The sequence below is a fragment of the Trichechus manatus genome, unplaced genomic scaffold (assembly GCF_000243295.1).
Source record: "Trichechus manatus latirostris isolate Lorelei unplaced genomic scaffold, TriManLat1.0 scaffold00003, whole genome shotgun sequence".
NCBI lineage: Eukaryota > Metazoa > Chordata > Mammalia > Sirenia > Trichechidae > Trichechus > Trichechus manatus.
Window position 1 is genome coordinate 35786038 of NW_004443939.1, and position 24301 is coordinate 35810338.

Genomic DNA, 24301 nt, shown 5'->3' on the forward strand with positions numbered 1-24301 from the left:
CTCTGATGGAGCAGGAGAAATGTGGGGTGCAGAACTCAAATCTAGTAAGAAGACCAGACTTAATGGCCTGAATGAGACTGGAGGAACTCCGGAAAGCATGGCCCCTGGATTCTCTATCAGCCCAGAACTAAAACAGTTTCCGAGGCCAACTCTTCAGACAGGGATTGGACTAGACTGTGGGACATAAAGGGGTACTTTTGAGAAGTGTGCCTCAGCTCAGGAAGGTACAAGAGACTAAACGGGCAGCTTCTGTCCAGACGTGGATGAGAAGGCAGAGAGGGTTAGGAGCTGGTTGAATGGACATGGGGAATCCGGGGTGGAAAGGAGGAATGTGCTGTCACAATATGGAGAGAGCAGTTAGGGTCACATAACAATGTATATATAAATTTTTGTATGGGAGACTAACTTGAAATGTAAACTTCATCTAAACTACAACAATAAAAAAAAATTTTTAAACTATTTTTATGGTTTTCTCTCTGTGTTTAATCTTTTTATTACAGTTAGATATTTCAAATATGTAGAAAAGTACAAAGAATAGTATAACAAATACTAACATAACCACTGCCCAGAAAAAACCCAAACCTGTTACCATCGAGTCAATTCCAACTCATAGTTACCCTATAGGACAGAGTAGAACTGCCACATAGGATTTCCAAGGAGCCGTTGGTGGACTCGAACTGCTGAACTTTTGGTGTATATTTTTCTTCTTCATGGTTTTATACTTCTACCATATATGTATGCTTCATAAATAATGTATATAATTGTTTATTAATTTGAAACTCACATAAAAATTATATCTGCAATAATTCATATTCATACAAATAATTCTGCAACTTAGAATTATAAAATTCTCAGATCTTTCCATGTTGATACATTTTGATATCATATCCATGTAGATCAAGTTTTTCATTGTAATTCCTTTATGGGATTTTGTTGTATGATTATACCACAACTTATCAACCAATTCCCCCATTGATACTCATTTGGTCATTCATTATTTCACTATTATAAGCAAAACAGTAGTATATATGCATATATATATGTGTGTGTGTGTGTGTGTGTATGAATATTTACTATATATATATGTATACACACACACACACACACACACACATAAATCCTTATAAACATCTTGGCCTTAAAACAAAATTCAGTCCTTACTATTTAGTGAATATCGTATTTATTCCTATGAGTTGGAATCAACTCGACAGCACACAACAACAATGATCCCTTTGATAAAGAACATTATATTAAATCAGAGAAAGTAGTTTTATATTTAATCATTAAGTTTTAGCATCCTAACCCGTATTAGTAAAGATGTGCGGTTGCAGTAAATGCTTTTTTCTTATCACGTCTTTTCCTTTTTTTCCTCTCCCATATTTTTCTCATTTCTTCTCTCCATGTCCTTGATATATCCTCTTTTTTCTTCCTTTTTTTTGCTAAGTTTTTTTCTCCTAACTCAAAAGCATGAGCCGACAAGGAAGACTAATAATAAGAAAGTACTTAATGACTTTATACAAAAATAAAGTTTATTGCAAAATATGTAATATAGCTGTAACTTAAATTTGGCCATATATTTTTGAATGCTATTTATTTTACCCTAGGCCTCAGAAGCACCAGAAGAACCTGAAGAACATAAAGAGCATGTTATTGAAGACATATATGTTTATAAACCCCCTGTCTCTAAACCATGGGTTTCTTTGGGCAGTGAAAAAGAAATTGAGGAACAATCAGTTAAAGAATCTACAAAGCAGGTCAGAGGCTTAAATATGATCTCCAGTCATAACCTACCTACTTGTAGCTAAAAAACAGTTATTCCTGAGGGTTTCAGAATAACTTTGAAAATTGTATGTTTGCTGTGGGGATATGATTCTTTTTGATATAAAAATGGCCATTGTCTTAGGTGAGGTTCCCAGAAGCAGGCCCTGAGAGAAGGATTTGTGTGCCCCATACAAGAATGGGAAAGGCAGCAGGACAGGGGAGTAGAGGGAGCCCTGCAAGGGTGGAGTCTCAGATAGAAGTCCAGCAGAGGGAAGGCTTCTGCCTGAACCACAGGTGAACTCTGGATTATAAATTACACCTCATAGTTACCCCAAACCGAGGCAAGGAAGCAGGACTTACATGTGCCAGCTGGTCATGGGTCAAGAAGTAAACTGCCAGTCACTCCCTGCTCTTTGTACCTGCAGGCAAACTATTTTTCATAGCCCTAGACCAGCCTCCAAAGAGGAGCAGTGGTTCTGGCCACTGGAATCAAAAGTACATGTTGCTGGAGGAGCACACAGAAAGTGTACAGAGGGATCTGAGAGGGCCTGGGCTGAGCACCAACATTGTCTACTACACATCCATTTTTCTCCAGGGACTTGGTTATGTTACCTTTACTGCTTATATGTGTTTCAGATTACATATATGATATCTCGGAAACGAAGTGCATTTGGAGCACCCATTAAGTTCAGTGACCATAATGCTTCCAGTATAAAAGATGCCTATATTGAATGTACAGCCTACCCAGATAAAAACTTTACCGTTAAACAACTTGAGAAAGATGTTGGCATGCAAGTTGTCCCCAAAGTCAATGACATAAGTACTCAGACAAAATGGTAAGTGTGCAATGAGTTGACGTATTTTGAAAGCCAATTACAGTAAAATCTACAGTAAAAACTTCCATGAATATTTTGAGAGCTCTTTAGAATAAACAGAAATAGATTGACAATGATGACAAAACTCCACAGAGTAGTTCAGTTCTCTCATTTGAAATATTACAATTGCCTTATAACTAATTTTCCTTTCCAACCCAGTATGTGCTCAAATAACATGGGATTATGTTACTTCATTGCTTAAATCTCTCCTTTGGCTCTCCATCACTTACAGAAATATATCTATACCCCTTAGGGTGACATACAAGGTCTTCCTTCCTCTGTGACCCAGCATTGACTGCCTCTCCAGCCTCATCGTCCCCTGTTCCCAGAAAAGTGCTCAGCGCTCTAGCCAGATGAGCTGCTTCCAATTCCAATAAACTTCCTCTTCCACATCTTCCTGCCTTTGCCTATGCTGTTCCTCCGCATAAAATGCCCTTCACTGCCTTGTCTACCTTTTTTCATCCTTTAAAATCTATTTCAGTGCTCTTTCCTCTGTGAAAATTTCTTGGAGCCACCAGGTAGAGCTGATCACTCCTTCCTCTAGGTCCCCTCTAGATCTTAGAGGTATTTTGATCGTAGGACTCATGACCCATATTGTGCTCCTCTGTTTATTTATCATCTGCCCTAGACCCAAAGTACCTTGAGGGTACAAACCATATCACTTCCACACAGCAAGCTCTTAATTAAAATTTATCCAATGAATGAATTGCCGTGAAATGCATTGCTGAGGGAGCGTTCTGTGGACTTAAGCTAGCCTTTGAATATTGTATAAATTTGAAGACATATTAGCTAAGCCATGCATCTTTTAAGAATTTTTTAAAATTTATTTTTAACTAATTTCAGATTTACAGAAGATAAGCCATGAATTTTGAATATGATTTATAAACATAGAGAAAGGGAAAACAGCCCAGATTGAGGGGGGAAAAAAAAAAAAGACCTGAACAATTCAAGGGAGTGAGAAGAACAGTTTGTGTGGGACCACAAGGAGAGGATAGAATGGAGGAAGTATTACAGGGTAGACAGAGAAGTGGGTTCTCTGTGGCAGACCGTGAGGAACTTTGGCGAGTTTTGAAGCAAGGGAGAGGCAGGATGGAAAGGCTTTTAAAATAAGATGAGCCAGGCAGTATGGATTGGAGAAGAGAGAAGAGAAAGCCTGGAGATGAGGAGATGGCCCAGGTAGGAGCATGTTGTAATTAAACCAGGTAAAACGTTTACTTTAATGTCTACAGTAAGGTGGTAGAAGTACACAAATTATGTTGATGAGAAATACAAATAGGCTGAATATCAATATCAGTTGTCTAGGGTAAAGAAAAATATAATATTCAATGAATAAAATAAAAAATCATATCCTAATATTATTGCCACTGAGCAAACCTTTGAACTGTGATGACCTATATTTACTTTTATTTGATCTAATTTTTGGTATGCGATCTTCTTTTAATATATTAGGACATATCCCAAAAATGCTAGTACACAATATTATCCAAGAGAATTCTCAGAAGAGGAAAAAGAGACACTCGGACAATCCAAATCTTTGACTGATTTTCTTAACAACATGTCTGTAAGGTAAAAATTGTATATTAAAAAAATATATAAAACGTGTATATTTCCTTGTAATAAGAAGTCTTAATAAACAATTACGTATATGGTGTCTAGATAGAAATTATGGAGACAATTATCAGATATTCATGAGCATATGACACACTCTACAGAGGCTTCGTCTTTCTTTCCTAAGCAACATCCTAGACCTCCCAACCTAGGGCCACACCAAATGCAATGTGAACCTGCAAGAGTATATACAGGCAAGTGTGGAAGGATGTTATCCTAATTGCAAATTAACGATTATTTTGTATGTACTATGGTTTCTTTTATTTGAGTGCTCTCTTCACTTACCTTTTTAGCTTGGATAACTCATCATTGACTTTTATAGAATGACAAGGATGAGGATGTTGTAAATGTTGAGGATGACCACGATGATGATGATGATAAGAATTTGCAAACAGTATCTTTGTAAATGAGAACCTGAACTCAATTCAGCTGTACTTTTTGATATCTTGCCCTTATCACTAATTCCTGTGTTGCTGTCACTCTTACTGGCTCTGAAAAAGAGGTGTCTTCAAGACTTCTCTACACATACTGGTACTGGGACCCTCGACAGAGCCATGGGGCTTCTAAACTAGAGGACAAGTTCTCATCAAGCTAATCTCAGAGTTCAGAGAGGAGGAACCAATGGTGTACTAGTCTGCCAATTATACCCAATAGTTGGTTTCCATTTTTTCCCAAAATTAAAAATTCAGTGGTCAAATTCATACATAGCCCAAGGTAAGCTTTTTTTTTAAGAAAACATCATTAGTTCTTTCAGACTGGATTAAATATCCTGAAAACTCCAGCAACTCTCAAAAGTTGTTCACTATGTCTAGAGATAATCTGGTTCAAAATTGTATTAATGATTCAAAGAGAGTGCATTATTTGTCATTAACTCACAAGAAGGATGCCATGTTTTTTTCCTGTGTGGGCAATGAAAAAGCAACAAGGAAACCTACGGTTTCTTTTTCCCCATATGAAAATGAAAAATAAAAACCAAACCCATTGGTGTGGAGTCAATCCTGACAAAACTAAGTAGTCATTAAAAGTTTTCCTGATAAAAGCATTAACAATGAGAAGTCTGTTTATGTACTATCTATTTCAAGGGAAAACTAGACCTTTAAGAAATAAAAATGTTTAAAATAAATAGCTTTGAGTCAATTCTCAATTATCCACATTGTGTATTATTTTTAGACCTGAGCTTTTATTCTTCCTTTTCAATTACCACGTTTTTAAAGAAAGGAACAGTGAACTGCTTTGTAATTCCCTGCTAAGATGTGGAAAGAAGCCAGAACTATAAGAAGGAAAATTGGCACAGGAATTATAATACCATTGACCAAGATAAATAAGGAACCCACATTCGCATCACTGCCATACTTGTCAACTTTAAAACTGTTTAAGGTTTATTTAATTTTTAGAAATTACTATAAACCTGGTTTTGTTCTGGAAGAGAGGCTTTAATTCTAAAGATCTGTCTCATTGAATTTTATCCAAAACAAACCAAAAGGAACCATTATTTGCTAAAGAAGGAAATGATTTGAAAGGAGAGAGAGAAGCTTCAAGGGCATTTGCAAGCAACTGAGAAAATGTCATTTTGTGGTTAAAAAGAATTGATATACATGGGCTTTAACTCAGACAACACCTTCTCCAGCCTCCAATTCCTCATTCTCAGGAACCACATGGTAGAGTCAGGGAAATCAAGAAACAGGAAACCTTCACTTCTCCCTTGTGAATTACTTCCCCATTCTGGCTGAGAGGGAAGAGTTTGGAGAGACTAAAGTTCCTGTCTTTAAGGTCTCTCTTGAGAAATCCTTTCTTATTCAGGCTGAAACATAAAGAAATAAGATTTTGGAAAGGCTAACTAATGTTTTACCTGAAACTGCGTTTAAACCTTGAAGCTCGTTTTGAACAGGGCTTTTAAATTTTAATATGCACATGAACCACCTGGGGATCTTGTGAAAATGCAGGTTCTAACTAAGTAGAACTGGGGTGGGGCCCAAGACTCTGCATTGCTTACAAACTTCTGGTCATGCTAAAACTGCTAGTTCTTGGAGCACACTTTAAGTAGCAAGGTCCTAGAAAATGCTTCGATTTTCTGTTTTGAAAGATGGAATACAAGAAGAATTTAACCAAAACAGTATTCAGTTAAGCAGTAAATGGTGGTCATTAATTTTTAATGGCAAGAGGATCAAATGATACCTTTGTTTAATTTTTTAAGAGTATCTATTATGTTTTTTTGGTGTTTATATTTAACTGTCCAAATAAAGTTCTTTTTCTTATTTTAAGATGTTCATAACTGAGAACCCCTCATTTATCTTGCCATACTTATTTAAAAAAAAAAAAAAAGATATTTGGACTTTGGATCATTAGGGTAAAACCTTGGGTGGCATTTTAATTGTGGGAAAGCTCTTAAGAAGTCTTAGGAATGAGCTGAGCTTTCAAATTCAAGCATATAAAGGGACAGTAAATATTACAGTAACTATCTTAAAACAGGAACCTATGAAATCAGGATCCCTAGACTATTAAAAGATGAGGCTAGGGCTCAGATAATTTCTTAAAGGAGCAATATTAGCATTTTTAGCAGGATAATTCTTTATTTTAGGGACTGTCCCATACATTCAGAAGTTTAGCAATAGAATTAGACACAGTAGCACCTCCCAGGCATTGTGACAACCAACCCCCTCCCCCACATTTCTAAACTGCAAATCTCCCCTGGTTGGGAACTTCTTATTTGTTGTTTTGAATTATATGTTTTATATGTGTGTGTACACACACACACATATATATATGCATATATGCATGTATGCGTGTGTGTACTTATATAAGGCCACTGGGTGGCACAAATGGTTTACACTCGACTACTAACCTAAAGGTTGATGGTTCAAACCCACTCAGTGACATCATGGAAGAAAGGCCTGGAAATCTGTTTCCATAAAGATTATAGCCAAGAAAATCCTATGGAGCTCAGTTCTACTCTGTAACACATGGGGTCGCCGTGAGTCAGTGTTGAGTTGGCAGCAATGGGTTTGTGTGTGTGTGTGTGTGTGTGTATATATATGTGTGTGTATATATATATACACACACATATGGTATGTATATGTATTTGAGCTGCCCTCATTTAGTATAAGTAATCATTTAGTACCAAATAAACCAAACAAAAAAAAAAAACCATTGCCATCAAGTCAATTCCGGTTCATAGTGACCCTATAGGGCAGAGTAGAATTGCCCCATAGGGTTTTCACGGAACACCTAGTGGATTTGAACTGCCAACCTTTTGGTTGGCAGCTAAACTCTTAACCACTATGCCAACAGGGTTTCCTAGTGCCAAGTACACCTAAGAAAATTGACTTTTGTGTCAGTTTGGGTTTTCTAGGAAGCAAATACAGAAATAGAGTTAGAAGTAGAGGTTTACTGAGGGTTACACTATGAAAAATAAAGGCGGAGGAAGCAGAGTTAATCAGGTAGAGCTTCAGACAAAGTCTCAGCCAACTCAAAGGGACTCCAGAGCAAGATGACCTGTTGAGAAGTCCTACAGAAGGCAGTGCAGGCCAAGCCCTGGCATCCCTTCCCCCATTGCTCAAATATCGACCTGGGAAGAGTGTGGCCTCAGTTTGGAAACAGAGGCAGATGGTGAAGGTGCTGGAGGCTGTCAGCTAAGCACTCCTTGCAGCTAAACGGCGAGTTTTTTTCTTGAAACAAGTTCTGTGTAGCACACCGCCATGAATTTTTTCTCCTCTTTAAGTCATTTATTTGGAATGAAATTAATCATTAGTTACTAAATATAATTGAGAGCAATTTTTCTTTCAGTGTAAATGAAGTGAGAGGAGCTTTTGAAATAGTCATATCATTGACGGCTAAAATCCAACATCTTAATTGTTTTTCTTTTACAAAAATAGTGTTGAAATAGCCCTGCAACAAAATGAAATCATGAACGCATTTATTGATGACTGGAAATGCCTGGCAGAAGAAGAAGGCACCTTTGGGGACAAGACTGATACCCACCTGAAAGAGTACCAGTCCTTTACTGACCTTCATAATCTAACAGAGAAAACTATTACTTGCGTCTCATGGCATCCAACTATCAACGGTGAGACTGAAATGACTGGGATTCCCTTTTCTGATAGTATTGAAATTGTCTATTTTTTTATATGTAAAATTGTAAACTCACTCAATTTCAAGAAAATAACTTCCATTTGCTGAGTGCCAGGCATCTAGCAATCACTTTCCACACTATCTCTCAGCTATGTGTTCTCCCAGCAATCCTGTAGGATACGAATTATTTCTCCATTTTGCAAGGAGAGGACTGAAGCTTAACTCAGGGAGGCTTTGTATGGACATACACTTTCATATCTCTTCGGTAAATACCTAGGAGTGAAATGGCTGGGTCATATGGTAGGTAAATATAGGGTGACCAGCTATCCTGGTTTGCTTGGGACTGAGGGGGTACCCAAGACTGAGGGCATTTCTGGGGCTCAGAAATTTCCATTTTAAAATCAGGAAAGTCCTGGGCAAACTGGGAAGAAATGGTTACCTAGGTGTATGTTTAACAATTGAAAAAACTACTAAACAGTTTTCCAAAATGGCTGTATCATTTTACATTCCCATGAGCAATAAATGAGAGTTTCAGTTGTTCCACATCCTCCCCAACACTTGGTATGATTAGTCTCTTTAATTTTAACCATTCTCATAGGTGTATAGAAGTATCTCATTGTCGCCCTGGTGGCACAATGTTTAAGTGCTCGGCTGCTAATGGAAAGGTCAGCAGTTCGAACCCACCAGCCACTCTGCAGGAGAAAGATGTGGCAGTCTGCTTTCGTAAAGATTACGGACTTGGAAACCCTATGGGGCAGTTCTACTCTGTCCTATAGGGTCACTACAAGTAGGAATCAACTCGAAGGCAATGGGTAATCACTAATGGAATCGACTCCGTGGTCACTGGTTTAGTTATTTTTGGAATGACTAATGAGTTCTGCTTTTTTCAAAGAAAGGTCTCAGAGCCAGCTTATAGTAAGTGTAGCAAATCCTGTATACTGACCTCAAAAACAGCTACTCCTTTCCCTAAGCTCTTAGATGCAGAAGGAAAGACTTATTGCTAATGGTAGAGCTCTGCGACATTAGTAAAGAAAACAACTCTTCCCCTAGAACTATACAACATTAGTATGGAAGTATGAACCACTAAGAACAGCTTTATTTAATTTAAACAATACAATTCTGGAAGATTGGATAAATGTTGTAAAGTAGGTGTTCAATAAGTGCTAGTTGAACTGGTATAATCGGGTCTCTGGCAAAAGTGACACACAAATGATGCTTTCTGTTGTTGATACTCAATGCACCTGCCTTAGGGAAAAACATATATATATGTGTCACCCTAAGGGGTCTGCATACTGGGATTTCCCTATTATCAACTGAAAATGGAGATAATAATAGGGTTGTTGCAAAGATGAAATGTGATAATGATTATAAAGTGCTTAGCGTAGTGCCTGGCACATAGTCAGCACTCAATCAGTATGAGATTGTCATTATTGTTGTTGTTGCTGCCGTTATTATTATTATTCAGGGAGATCAGGCCAACTGCCTCTTTTGCCTACAAAACACTGTGGCTTGTGTTACAATAACTGCTTGCCAGGCAACGTTACACATCAGTTTTGTAGCTGAATAAACAGTGACACCTTACTTATCCAGCTATATTTCTGTTGAATTTCTCTAAGTCAGCACTGTGCAAAAGAAATATAATGTGAGTCACATATGTAATTTTTAATTCTAATAGCCACAGTAAAACATAAAAAGAAACTGGTAGAATTAATTTTAATTTTATATATATATATATATATCCAAAATCATTTAACATGTACTCAATATAAAAATTAATAATATGCTGATTTACATTTTTTTACTAAATCTTTGAAATCCTCTGTTTATTTTACACTTGCAGCCCATCTCAATTCAGACCAGTCACATTTCAAGTGCCCATTAGCTACATGGGGCTATTGCTACCATATTAAATAGTGTAGTTCTAAGAACCCTCTTCGTCTCCTGTGCAATATTTTTACTCCAATTACATCAAAATGGAAATGAATAGTGGCTATGTAGAAGAGCAAAAACTAAAAGCACTCCTCCATGTACAGTTATTACACATTTTAATTTCTGATTGTTTTTCAATCAGGGCTAATAGCTGTGTCGGTGGCCGTGCGGCTTACCTTTGAAGACAGAGTCCACTCTTCTGGCAAATTGTTGTTGCAACCATCGCTAATACTTTTCTGGAGTTTCTCTGATCCCATCCATCCTCAGGTATTTAAGGAGAGTCATCCATATAGCCTAAAAATTGCAAATACTACTTTCATGTATGTCTTTAGCAGTTTTAATTACAAAATACTTTACAATCACTTAATTAATATCATAAACCTTCATTAATTTAGATTTTCTTCAACTCAGATTTGTCATAATTCAGTTTGAGCAAAAGTAAAGTTTACGCTTTGTCTACTGAAAGGCTAACAAATCAAAATGTTATTTTCAGAAAAGATGGTAAAAGGAAGTTTTAACTTATTTTAAAAAACACACTCTTTTATGGCCTTTATTTAAATACTCATTATTCAAGTTTCATTTTATGTGAATTTCCTCAATTCCAAGAATCTGTAAGGATCATCAAGTAGGCAATGGCAATGAGTGAAGATGACTGCGTGTGAGGCAATGGGGAGTGGTGGAGACTGTGGCCAAATGGAGAGTGCACGGCCCATCTGTGGGGACAACCACTCGTCAGCAGTTTTTGTTGTCAGATGATCCCACTTGTCAAGAGAATTCAGAAACCTGGAATTTTGGATAAAATCATCCTATTTTTAAATAACTCAACTAAAACCAAATCAAAACACACACACAAAAAACCCCACTCAAACCAAAACAAAATACACAGCAATCCAAATAAATCAAGGCTGAAGTCTGATTTTCTCCACAGGGTTCCAGTTTCCAGCATTCTTCTTGGGGTAGGAGGGTACTTTATAGTGTTAGATTAAGTTATTCAGTGTACTTAAATATAATACCATTTTGTCTCTATAAAACAAACAAACAAACCCAAACCCACTGCCATCGAGTCGATTCCAACTCATAGTGACCCTATAGGACAGAGTAGAACTGCCCCATAAGGTTTCCAAGGCTGCAAATCTTTATGGAAGCAGACTGCCACATCTTTCTCCTTCTAAGTGTCTGGTGGGTTTGAACTGCTGACCTTTTGGTTAGCAGCAAAACACTTTTACCACTGTGCCACCAGGGCTCCTTGTTTCTATAAAGCATTCCATACTTAAGACTTTTCCCTAATAAACCCTAGCTCCCCTTCTTCCTTTTTCCCTTATTGCTGTTGTTGTTAGTTGCCTTCGAGTTGATTCTGATTCATGGTGACCCCAATTCTTCCCTAACTGGTCTGAATTAGGGCAGTTTTTCCCCATGCATCTGTCAGTTTGTCGCACTGTGGGGGCTTGTGTGTTGCTGTGACGCTGGAAGATACGTCACTGGTATTCGAATACCAGGAGGGTCACCCGTGGTGAACAGGTGTCAGCTGAACTTTTAGACTAAGACAGACTAGACTAGGAAGAAAGACCTTGTGGTCTACTTCTGAAAAGTGAAAACCCTATGAATAGCAGCAATACATGTGCTGGAAGATGAGCCCCTCAGGTTGGAAGGCACTCAAAATACGACTGGGGAAGAGCTGCCTCCTCAGAGTAGAGTCGACCTTAATGACGTGGATAGAGTTAAGCTTTCAGGACCATCATTTGCTGATGTGGCATGACTCAGAATGAGACGAAACAGCTGCAAACATCCATTAATAATCGGAAAGTGGAATGTATGAAGTATGAATCTAGAAAAATTGGAAATCATCAAAGAAGAAATGGAATGCATAAACATAGATATCTTAGGCATTAGTGAGCTGAAGTGGACTAGTATTGGCCATTTTGAATTGGACAATCATATGGTCTGCTATGCAGGGAATTACAACTTGAAGAGGAATGGTGTTCCATTCATCATCAAAAAGAACATTTCAAGATCTATCCTGAAGTACAGTGCTGTCGGTGGTAGAATAATATCCATATGCCTACACGGAAGACCAGTTAATACGACTATTATTCAAATTTCACACCAATCACTAAGGCCAAAGTTGAAGAAATGGAAGATTTTTACCAACTTCTGCAGTCTGAAATTGATTGAACATGCAATCAGGATATGTTGACAATTACTGGTGATTGGAATGCAAAAGTTGGAAACGAAGAAGGATAAGAAGTTGGAAAATATGGCCTTGGTAATAGAAATGATGTTGGAGATTGCATGATAGAATTTTGCAAGACCAATGACTTCTTTATTGCAAATACCTTTTTTCAACAACATAAACGGCAACTATACACATGGACCTCGCCAGAAGGAATACACAGTAATCAAATCGACTACATCTGTGGAAAGAGACAATGGAAAAGCTCAATATCATCAGTCAGAACAAGGCCAGGGACCAAATGCAGAAAAAAAACATCAATTGCTCATATGCAGGTTCAAGTTGAAACTGAAGAAAATTAGAACAAGTCCACGAGAGCCAAAGTATGACCTTGAGCATATCCCACCTGAATTTAGAGATCATCTCAAGAATAGATTTCATGTATTAAACACTAATGACCAAAGACCAGATGAGTTGTGGAATGACATCAAGGACATCATACATGAAGAAAGCAAAAAGTCATCAAAAAGACAGGAAAGAAAGAAAATACCAAAATGGATGTCAGAAGAGACTCTGACACTTGTTCTTGAACATTGACTAGCTAAAACAAATGGAAGAAATGATGAAGTAAAAGAGCTGAACAGAAGCTTAAGATGACAAAGTAAATATCATAACGACATGTGCAAAAAGCTGGAGGTAGAAAACCAAAAGGGAAGAACACGCTCGACATTTCTCAAGCTGAAAGAACTGAAGAAAAAACTCAAGCCTGGAGTTGCAATATTGAAGGATTCTCTGCGGAAATATTAAATGACACAGGAAACATCAAAAGAAGATGGAAGGAATACACACAGTCACTGTACCAAAAAGAATTGGTCGACATTCAACCATTTCAGGAGGTAGCATATGATCAGGAACCAATGATACTGAAGGAAGAAGTCCAAGCTGCACTGAAGGCATTGGCGAAAAATAAGACTTCAGGAACTGACAGAATATCAACTGAGATGTTTCAACAAACGCATGCAGCACTGGAAGTGCTCACTCATCTATGCCATGAAATTTGGAAGACAGCTACTGGCCAACTGACTGGAAGAGGTCCATATTTGTGCCTGTTCCCAAGAAAGGTGATCCAACAGAATGTGGAAATTATCGAACATTATCATTAGTATTACACACAAGTAAAATTTTACTGAAGATCATTCGAAAGTGGCTACAGCAGTATATCGATAGGGAACTGCCAGAAATTCAAGCCGGATTCAGAAGAGGACATGGAACCAGGGATATCATTGCTTATGTCAGATGGATCCTGACCAAAAGCAGAGAATACCAGAAAGATGTTTACCTATGTTCTATTGACTATGCAAAGGCATTTGACTCCGTGGATCATAACAAATTATGGATAACATGAAGAATGGGAATTCCAGAACACTTAATTGTGCTCATAAGGAACTTGTACATAGATCAAGAAGCAGTCATTCAAACAGAACAAGGGGATACTGTGTGGTTTCAAATCAAAAAAGGTGTGCATCAGGGTTGTATCCTTTCACCATACCTATTCAATCTGTATGCTGAGCAAATAATCTGAGCAGCTGGACTATATGAAGAAGAACGGGGCATCAGGATTGAAGGAAGACTCCTTAACAACCTGAGTTATGCAGATGACACAACTTGCTTGCTGAAAGTGAAGAGGACTTGAAGCACTTACAGAAGAAGATCGAAGACCACAGCCTTCAGTATGGATTACACCTCAACATAAAGAAAACAAAAATCCTCACAGTTGGACCAATAAGCAACATCATGGTAAACAGAGAAAAGATTGAGGTTGTCAAGGATTTCATTTTACTTGGATCCACAATCAACACCCATGGAAGCAGCAGTCAAGAAATCAAACAATGCATTGCATTGGGAAAATCTGCTGCAAAACACCTCTTTAAAGTGTTAAAAAGCAAAGATGGCACCTTAAAGACTAAGGTGCCCCTAATCCAAGCCATGGTGTTTTCAATTGCCTCATATACATGTGAAAGCTGGACAATGAATAAGGAAGACCAAAGAAGAATTGATATCTTTGGTGCTGGTTGAATGGACACAGACGATCCGGGGTGGAAAGGAGGGATGTGCTTCACATTACAGAGAGAGCAGGTAGGGTCACATAGCAATGTGTGTATAAATTTTTGTATGAGAAACTGACTTGAACTGTAAACTTTCATTTAAAGTACAATTAAAAAAAAAAAAAGAATTGACGCCTTTGGATTGTGGTGTTGGCAAAGAATATTGAATATACCATGGATTGCCAAAAGAATGAATAAATCTGTCCTGAAAGAAGTACAGCCAGAATGCTCCTTAGAAGCAAGAATGGCAAGACTATGTCTCACATATTTTGGACATGTTATCAGGAGGGACCAGTGCCTGGAGAAGGACATCATGCTTGGTAAAGTAGAGGGTTAGTGAAGAAGAGGAAGACCCTCAATGAGATGGATTGACACAGTGGCCGCAACAATGGGCTCAAGCATAGCAGTGATTGTGAGGACGGCCCAGGACTGGGCAGGGTTTTGTTCTGTTGTGCATAGGGTTGCTATGAGTCAGAACCGACTGGATGGCACCTAACAACAACATCAAGGCAGTTTTACTGTAATAGATTCTAGATAGTTAAAATATTATAGATCCAGAGATAAAAATAATAGATTCTCTAGCACTTTCTTGTTGGCCTTCTTGCCAGAAAAATGGCACCATTCTCTCTCGGGGATTTTCTAACTTTCTGCCATGTAGAACTACTCTCCACGCCACACCATGGACATGTGACTAATTTCCAGATAGTTAGGAAAAGGAAAGAGAGACCCTCCTTTTCTCTCTTTTGAAGAGTAGCTTTGAAGAGAAAAGCAAATAATTCTTTAAAGACATAACGCAAATCATTTATTTTGTCTTTGTTCTAATCAAAACTATGTGACAATATGAAAAGGTTTTGTTTTCAAAAATAAAGATTTCTCTAGAATCCACAGAGTACCAAATAAACCAAAATAATTTACCTCAATTCCAGTTTGAAGAACAGTTAGGTCAGCAGTAGAAAACAAATGGACTACTGGGCTCTTTTTTTTGTTTTTGTTTTTGTTTTGTTTTGACACTTTGTTTAAAGAGGAGCAGTAACTATGCAGGTGTTCTGCTCTGTGGTACCCATAGCAGCATAGGTGCTAACTATTGTTTATATACCTGTTTCTTCACACTTGTGCATTTTCTCCAGGGTCCTCTCTCTACCCTCCAGGCAGATGAGTTTGTTTACCTTCTGAGTTATGTATTATTTTAAAATTTGAAATGCTATCACTGGCAATGACTCCGTCTTCTCTCATTTGACATATTTTGCTTTTGAGTGCCCACTATGTTCCAGGCTAGGGGTACAGCAGAGAACAAAACAGATAAATATCACAGAGCTTATATTCTATATCTTTCAGAAACACTAATCTCATAATTTTGTTTGTCTGTCTATAAAAAATTAGAACATCCCCTAATAGTGACGAACCCTTTGCCTTCCGTGGAAGGTGGAGAAGGGGGAGACCTAGAATATGTACTCTCATACACATGGCCAATATCCATAATACAATTCAACTGAAGTAGCTTCTAACCCAGAGGTTGAAGTCTGGAAATGAACTCTATGTGCACATTTCTTTTAAATAGCTAGGAAAATTAGACTTTTGAGTGTCTTAATATTATCTTCTAGTCATGATATTAACAGGAGATAGCCTGACATGTGTAAGGTTTTTTCATTCTTTCTTGAATTTGTGGGGTTTGCTTTAGTTAATGCTGGAGAGCCCAGATGACATCTTCTGCTTCGAGTTCTGTCCCAGTGACCCTAATATCATTGCTGGAGGCTGTATAAATGGACAGGTACTTGTGGATTTTATTTCAGCTATTTATTAATTCAGATAACATTCTATAATAAATTTTGATTGGTAGTTTTTTGAACTTAAGGATTCAATTCAGCAGAAGAAAGGAGCACAGCCTTTATTTGCCAGTCACCACGCCAGGCACTAGGGTATAAATCTGTGTTAGACATGATATCAGTGCTGGAGATTTGACCTGGTTGTGTGTTTTCAGCATAACTGAAAACACACAACCAGGTCAAATCTATTTGTGTTGCTGGGCTAGAACCACACATTTGTATAAGATTACATGGGAAGAACAAAAACCACAGTATTAATATCTCTTGGGCAAGAGGGTCAAGAGGCCTCATCTAAAATTTGCCTGGGGGTAGAGGTTAGGGGATGATTCAGAACTTAAATAGAAATTAACTGGAAAACATGACATAAAACATAGCTATATCATTGTGGTGCAGTGGTTAAGAGCTTGGCTGTTAACCGAAAGGTCAGCAGTTCAAATCCGCCAGCTGCTCCTTGGAAATTCTATGGGGCAGTTCTACTCTGTCCTATGGGGTCACTATGAGTTGGAATTGACTCAATGGCAATGATTTTTTTTTAATTATATATACTAATACTTCTTAAGTTTAGAGATAAAATCTTAGACTAAACTGAAGGAGGCATAGACATAAACACAGATAAACCAGTTGCCATCGAGTCAATTCTGACTCATGGCTTCCCTACGTGTGTAGAATGGTGCGTCATAGGATCTTCAATGGCTGATTTTTGAACTGGGCATTTGAGCTTAGTTCTGGAGAACAGGCTGTTTCCCACTAGGTCTAAAGCAGTTGTCTCCACAGTCATGGCACATTCCCAAAGACGGAGAAAGAACTCTTCTAAAAGCAGAGACTTCATTCAGAAATTACATGATATTTTTCTTGGACTTTAAAAAAATCTAGCGTCTACTAATACAAGCACAAAAATTAAAGTGCTGAAACTACTTTAATAGTAAAGAAAACTTTTTTTTTTTCTATTAGCTTTAAAAGTTGCATTGTAGTAGCTGACTTACTTAAGATGTAGGCTAAATTTATTATCCTTCAAGGTGGCTGATTTATCAGGCTGCATAACAGTAGTTTTTGTTTTTTAAATCATTAATATTCAATTAGCTATTTCCTGAAAATATGTTGTAATCACATTTATTTTTGTTTTAGATCGTCTTGTGGGATATAACAGCCCATGCAGATCGCATAGAAAACATTAAGACAGGTGTTAGTAGAAGTAAAAAAGCTACACTCAAGGTTAGCTTTCTATAACTTTTTACTTGCAAGTTTTTTCCATTCAAGAATTTATCAAAAAGTGCAAAACATAGTTACCAAGATTAAAAAAGACTTAATGGTGGGGGAGGGGGAGGTGTTTTTTCTAAGCTTTTGCATCTGCTCGTGGACATGTTCTGAGTCTCTTTTATGAGGGCTCTTGATTACAACACAACAAAACAAATTACATCATCTGTCTCAGCAAGTTATTTATTTATTTATTGTTTATTTTTTAATAAAATGAAGGGACCAAGTGACTTGCCTAAACTTACGCAGTTGAAAGGGCATTTACTTAGTCCTGTGAGTTTGGACATGTCACCTGACCTCAGCAGAAATCGTTTCTTTTGTGTATAAAGTCAAGGGGTCACAATCCTTTCTGATAATAAAGTACTATAATTTTTGTGAAGTTAAATGTTCTGTTAGGAGGATTGGAAAAAAATTCTTCAACTCCCAACTAAGTACTTACCCATCATATTGCACACCCACCCCCCAGGCTTAGCATCAACAGATCTTCTACCAAGGAACAGTAGGGATGCAGCCCTCAGTGTGCAGCAAAGAAATACTCCTTTCAAAAAATGAGATGTCTCATTGATTCTTAGGGAGTGGATCAATAACACTTCTTAAATTTAGAGATAAATTCTTAGACTAAACTGAAGGGGAGAATAGATAATCCTGCTACCTCAATACATAGTACATAGAAACACTAATTTATGTTTTTCCTTGAACTAGTATCTCTCCAAGTTATTAGTTTTATAATGTGTATTAGTTTCCTAGGGCTGCCACAACAAATTACCACAAACTGGGTGGCTTAAAACAAGAGGAATTTATTCTCTCACAGTTCTGGAGGCCAGAAGTCCAAAATCAAGGTGTTAGCAGGGCCATGCTCTCTCTGAAGGTTCTAGGAGAGGATCCTTCCTTGCCTCTTCCTAGCTTCTGGTGGTTTGCCAGCAATCCCTGGCATTCCTTAGCTTGAAGCTGCATCACTTCAATCTCTGCCTCTGTCTTCACATGGCCTTCCTTTGGTGCAGTGGTTAAGAGCTTGGCTGCTAACCGAAAGGTCAGCAGTTCAAATCTACCAGCTGCTCCTTGGAAATTCTATGGGGCAGTTCTACTCTGTCCTATGGGGTCACTATGAGTTGGAATTGACTCAATGGCAATGATTTTTTTTTTTTTATTATATATATCTAATACTCCTTAAGTTTAGAGATAAAATCTTAGACTAAACTGAAGGAGGCATAGACATAAACACAGATAAACCAGTTGCCCTTGCTCTGTATGTGTATGTCTCTTCTCTTCTTCTTACAAAGACACCGGTCACTTTTGATTAGGGCCGATCCTAATCCTGTATGACCTCATCTTTACTGGATTACATCTGCAGAGTCACTACTTCCAAATGAGGTCACTTCACAAGTAGTAGGGGTTATGACTTTAACATATCTTTGTTTGAGGGGGACACAGTTCAATCCATAACAACAGGTATAATGAATAAAGTATCAGTTTATTTATTAGCTCTCTCAAATTAGCACCTAACTTTCTTTTACCATTCTTCCAGCCCATGTTTCTCCTTGAACCAGAGAGTAATAAAGAAGCAATGTATATCAGACACTGTGCTGTCTCTTCAATAGAAAATGGCCATAAGAAAGTAATTACAGATATACATTGGCTGTCTGACACATTTGAAGTGAGTATTGATGGCTTAACACTTCTTCTTCCTGGATTGTAATTTTCCAGAAGATTTTATACAAAAAGAATGTTTCAAGTCAGAAATTCACTTACATGCCAAATCAACATCTGACTTGCGGATAAGAATAAAGACAATCTTTCAGCATTGATTGTTTATAACCACTAAAAAAAAATGATGGATTCAAAATCGTTGCAATACAATAATGAAGAAGATGGGGATTTTATATGTAAAAATGAAATGCAAATATATTACACCCTTAGCATTTGTGAATTTAAAATATATGATTTCAGCTATTTGGGGGCAGGCTTGAAGATTAGTCATACAAATAATGTGTACTTTTCCTGAAGCACCATCTTGAATTGAGTGTGCTCTGAGGCTGGTGGGTGAAAACTGTTTAACAAGTGAGTGAGCCTACCTGACTGCCCAGTGTCTGCATTTCAGTTTGACCTCGTGGTTCTGTACCTGACTATAACCTCACAGAATATGGTGTTTGTGAATGTGGGAACTAGTAAAGCTCCCCAAATGTTTCCTTCAAGGATACCAAGGGTCTACACTATGTACTTTGAAGAATTAACTGATGAGAATATCAAAAAATTAGAGTTACGAGAGGTGATTAGCACTTCCAAATATTCAAATGTATTATGTGAAGCAACAATAATTTTTAAAGTAGTAATATATCATAATAAACATAGTTTCTGTTATCTGTAAGATTTAACATGATAGTGGAAGTATCACAATACAAGAGAAGGAACTCCATTTCAACTAGTAACTCACACCATACAAAAAAATTAATTCTACATGGATTATAAATTTAAAAAATTGAATTATAGAAAAAATACAGCAAATCAGAATAGAATGTCAGATTTCTGGAATAGGGCTAGTTTTCTAAGCTTATTATGTTGAAAGACGTCACAAAAGAAGAGGTTAACAGTTGCAAAACACACATATGTAAATTTCTAAATTAAAAGGTAAAGGGCAGTAACAAAATACAAGAAGATATTTGTACTGAATATGATAAATATAAAAATTTCCATGTAAATGGCCTAAATGCACCCATAAAGAGACAGAGAGTGACAGAATGGATTAAAAAAACAGGATCTATCAATACGCTGTCTACAAGACACACACCTTAGAAAGAAAGATGTAAATTTATTAAAAATCAAAGGATGGAAAAAAAATTTCCAATAAATAAGCAAAAGACATATACTAAATAAAAACAATTAGTGAAATCAATATGAAAAACAATTAGTAGATCAATTCAGCCTTTCTAATAGCAAAAAAAATTAATACTAAAGCAACAATAATGTACTGTTTTTGGCTTATTTGATTTTTAAATAATACCCTGTGTTAGAAAAGATAAGGTGGTGAAACTGGTAAATTCTAGCATTGCCGGTTGCAGTGTAAAACTGGTTTAAAATTTTGGAATGCAATTAATCAGTGTGGTTCTTGAATAATACAAATTTTCAAACTTTTTGATCAGTAATTCCAATTTCTTGAATTCATACTCAGAAATAATCCAATGTATATCTCAAGATACAAAATTACGTGCACGCCTTTTAAAAAATCACGTCCAAGTCTATCCATGACAGAAAATAGGCAAAGAATACAAGGTAGAATTATATATGATTTTAAGACCTTCCATTTACTAAGCCTTCTATTTGGTACAAATATGTTTTTTCAGAAATCATTTCAAACACACATGCCACCCCCACTCTACTACCCTTCCACCCCTGATTTCCACAGCAGTGGAGAATCCCCAGCCCTATGTGTTTTCCATAGATGGATGTCTTGACCCAACCAGGAACCCGAGAGCAAGCGTCTCTCGGAGTCTCCCACTTCACACAGCAGGAAAGCCTCAGTAGAGAGAGAGGCAGTGTGGGTTCTGAGGTTGCTTATCAGATAGGAGTGGAAGTTGCCAGCCCCTACCCTGGTCTGAAATGGTTCAGGCTGCAGTGGTGTCAGCCATGTTTTGTGGTTGCCTAGCTCCTGTGACACCCGACAGCCTCACCAGTGCCCCTATTCTCATCCTTCCTCCCAGTCCTACCTGAACTCCTTTTGCTGCTGGAAGTCCCACCTTTGTTTACTACTATGCTCATCAGCCCTATCAGGAGGGTGGAGAAGTGAAGAGGAGCATGTTTCCTGATGATTCGAGAGTGATGCCTTCATAGACAGGTTACCACAAAAACTTTCAGGTCATTTGAAAGCTGGTTGATTGGAATTTTAGTACCCTGGGTGGTGCAAATGGGTAAGCACTTGACTAGTAGCCAAAAGGTTGGTGGTTTGAACCCACTCAGAGGTGCCTTGGAAGATAGGTCTGACCTTGAAAATCCTATGGAGCACAGTTCTACTCAGCACACAGAGGGTTGCCATGAGTTGGAATAGACTTGATGGCAACAGGTTTGGTTTTTTTTTTTTTTTTTTTTTTTGGTACCCTAAAGGAGTCTTAAACCCTCCTGCAAATCCCATGTGTGCTTGTGGAGGTCTGCTGCTAATTCCTCAAAAACACAGTAGGCACTGGCAACTGCACACCACTGGTATCTTATTTAACACTAAGCCTCTTTTCAGTTGACCTTTCCTGCTTAACAATCTCATGAAAGTTCCTATGTTTGGCTCCACAATTAATAGTGCAAAACTGAAAGAACTTACATGTCTAATAATAATGGATAGTTAAATTATGGTACAACATCTACTATAAAAAACATTATAAAACTATTTAAATGATTCAATGTTCAAATTATGTTAAGTGAAAAATCTCAGGATAAAAAATTATATACATTCTAATTAAAACTATGTAAAAGTGTTTCTATGAAAAAAGATGGGAAAAGAATATATGGCAGAATTATATTTGATTTTATAATTTTGTGCAAACTTCTGTGATAATGTTATGTTCTTTTTATAAAAATTAAAACAAAAAAGAAAAAATTTAAAAGATAAAAAGCACATAAAGCTATGAGAAAAAAATCACTGCTGTTTTAGATACACATTTATTTGTTATAATTACTTTTTTAAAATAGATTAACAGGATGGGTTCTGTCTTTGAGAATCGAAGTGAAATATGCTGCCAACTTGTGACATGTTCAGCAGATTGGTATGTTTTATTGTAAGCATTTTATAATATGTATTCATATAATATATTCTTTTTTCTTACATGTTCCTAAAATCATTGTCTTCTGTTCCTTAAGTAATCTTTATTGTAGCAAATAAACTTAATATAACTAAAGGACAGAAGTTATAGATTGTTGCTACTTTAAAAAAATCTTTTTATAAGTATAAATATATTATAAAAAGAAAAGTCCAACCGACACCCATTCCTGATGAAAACTCTCAATAAAATAGGTATAGAAGGGAAATTCCTCAACATAATAAAGGGCATCTATACAAAACCAAAACAACCAACATCATTCTTAATGGAGAGAGGCTGAAAACATTTGCCTTGAAAACCAGAACAAGACAAGGATGCCCTTTATCACCACTCCTATTTAACATTGTGGTAGAAGTCCTAGCTAGAGCAATAAGGCAAGAAAAAGAAAGAAAGAGCATCCAAATTTGTAAATGAAGAAGTTAAACTGTCCCTATTTGCGGATGATATGATACTATACATAGAAAACCCAAAAGACTCCACAAGAAAGCTACTGGAACTAATAGATTCAGCAGAGTAGCAGGCTACAAGATAAACATCCAAAAATCAATTGGATTACTATAGACTAATAAAGAGAATGACAAAAAGAAAATCAGGAAAACAATACCATTTATTCTAGCCTCTAAAAAAATTAAATACTGAGGAACGAATCTAACAGGGATGTAAAAGACCTATACAAAGAAAACTGCAAAACACTACTACAAGAAACCAAAAGAGATCTATAGAAATGGAAAAACATACCATGCTCATGAATAGGTAAACTTAACATTGTGAAAGTATCAATTCTACTCAAAGCAATCTACCAATACAATGCAATCCCAGTCCAAATACCAACAGTATTTTTTAAAGAGATGGAAAAACTAATCATTAACTTTATATGGAAAGGGAAGAGGCCCTGGATAAGTAAAACACTATTGAAGAAGAAGAATAAAGTAGGAGGACTTGCACTACCTGACCTCAGAACCTACTCTACAGCTACGGTAGTCAAAACAGCCTGGTACTGGTACAACAACAGACACATTGACCAATGGAACAGAATTGAGAACCTAGATGTAAATCCATCCACCTACTGTCACCTAATCTTCGACTAGGGCCCAAAGTCCATCAAATGGGGATTAGATAGTCTTTTTAACAAATGGTGCTGGCAAACTGGTTGTCCATCTGCAAAAAAATGAAACAGGACCCATACCTCACATCATACACAAAAACTAATTCAAAATGGATCAAAGACCTAAGTATAAAACCAAAAACTATAAAGATCATAGAAGAAAAACAGAATCATAGCTAAAGGCCCTAATACATGACATTAACAGGATACAAACCATAACTAACCACACACAAACTCCAGAAGATAAACTAGATAACTGAGATCTTCTAAAAATTAAACACTTATGCTCATCAAAAGACTTTACCAAAAAAGTAAAAAGAGAACCTACAGAATGGGAAAAATTTTTTGGCTATGACAAATCAGATGAAGGTCTAATCTCTAAAATCTGCAGGAAAATCCAACATCTCTACAACAAAAAGACAAATAATCCATTTAAAAAATGGGCAAAGGAAATGAACAGACACTTCACCAAAGAAGACATTTAAGCAGCTAACAGACACATGAGGAAATGCTCGCGATCACTAGCCATCAGAGAAATGCAAATCAAAATCACAATGAGATACCATCTCACCCTGGCATTACTGGCACTAATCAAAAAAACAGAAATAATAAATGTTGGAGAGGCTGCGGGGAGATTGGAACTCTTATGCACTGCTGGTGGGAATGCAAAATGGCACAACCATTTTGGAAAACAATATGGCGCTTCCTTAGAAAGCTAGAAATAGAAATACCATACGATCCAGCAATCCCACTCCTAGGAATATATCCTAGAGAAATAAGAGCCATCACACGAATAGACATTTG

The 24301-nt window shown here is 37.0% G+C and overlaps 1 protein-coding gene across 1 annotated transcript in view; it reads left to right on the forward strand.

Moving 5' to 3' along the window:
• DNAI3 (dynein axonemal intermediate chain 3) overlaps positions 1 to 24301 on the forward strand; it is a 79295-nt gene that overhangs the window by 18565 nt on the left and 36429 nt on the right. The window contains exons 5-13 of the mRNA XM_004369145.2: positions 1605 to 1754; positions 2398 to 2597; positions 4086 to 4202; positions 8117 to 8307; positions 10384 to 10508; positions 16195 to 16284; positions 17465 to 17551; positions 19119 to 19247; positions 22265 to 22338. Of these exons, the coding sequence (XP_004369202.1) occupies positions 1605 to 1754; positions 2398 to 2597; positions 4086 to 4202; positions 8117 to 8307; positions 10384 to 10508; positions 16195 to 16284; positions 17465 to 17551; positions 19119 to 19247; positions 22265 to 22338 (1163 nt within the window). The remainder of the gene's footprint in view (positions 1 to 1604; positions 1755 to 2397; positions 2598 to 4085; positions 4203 to 8116; positions 8308 to 10383; positions 10509 to 16194; positions 16285 to 17464; positions 17552 to 19118; positions 19248 to 22264; positions 22339 to 24301) is intronic.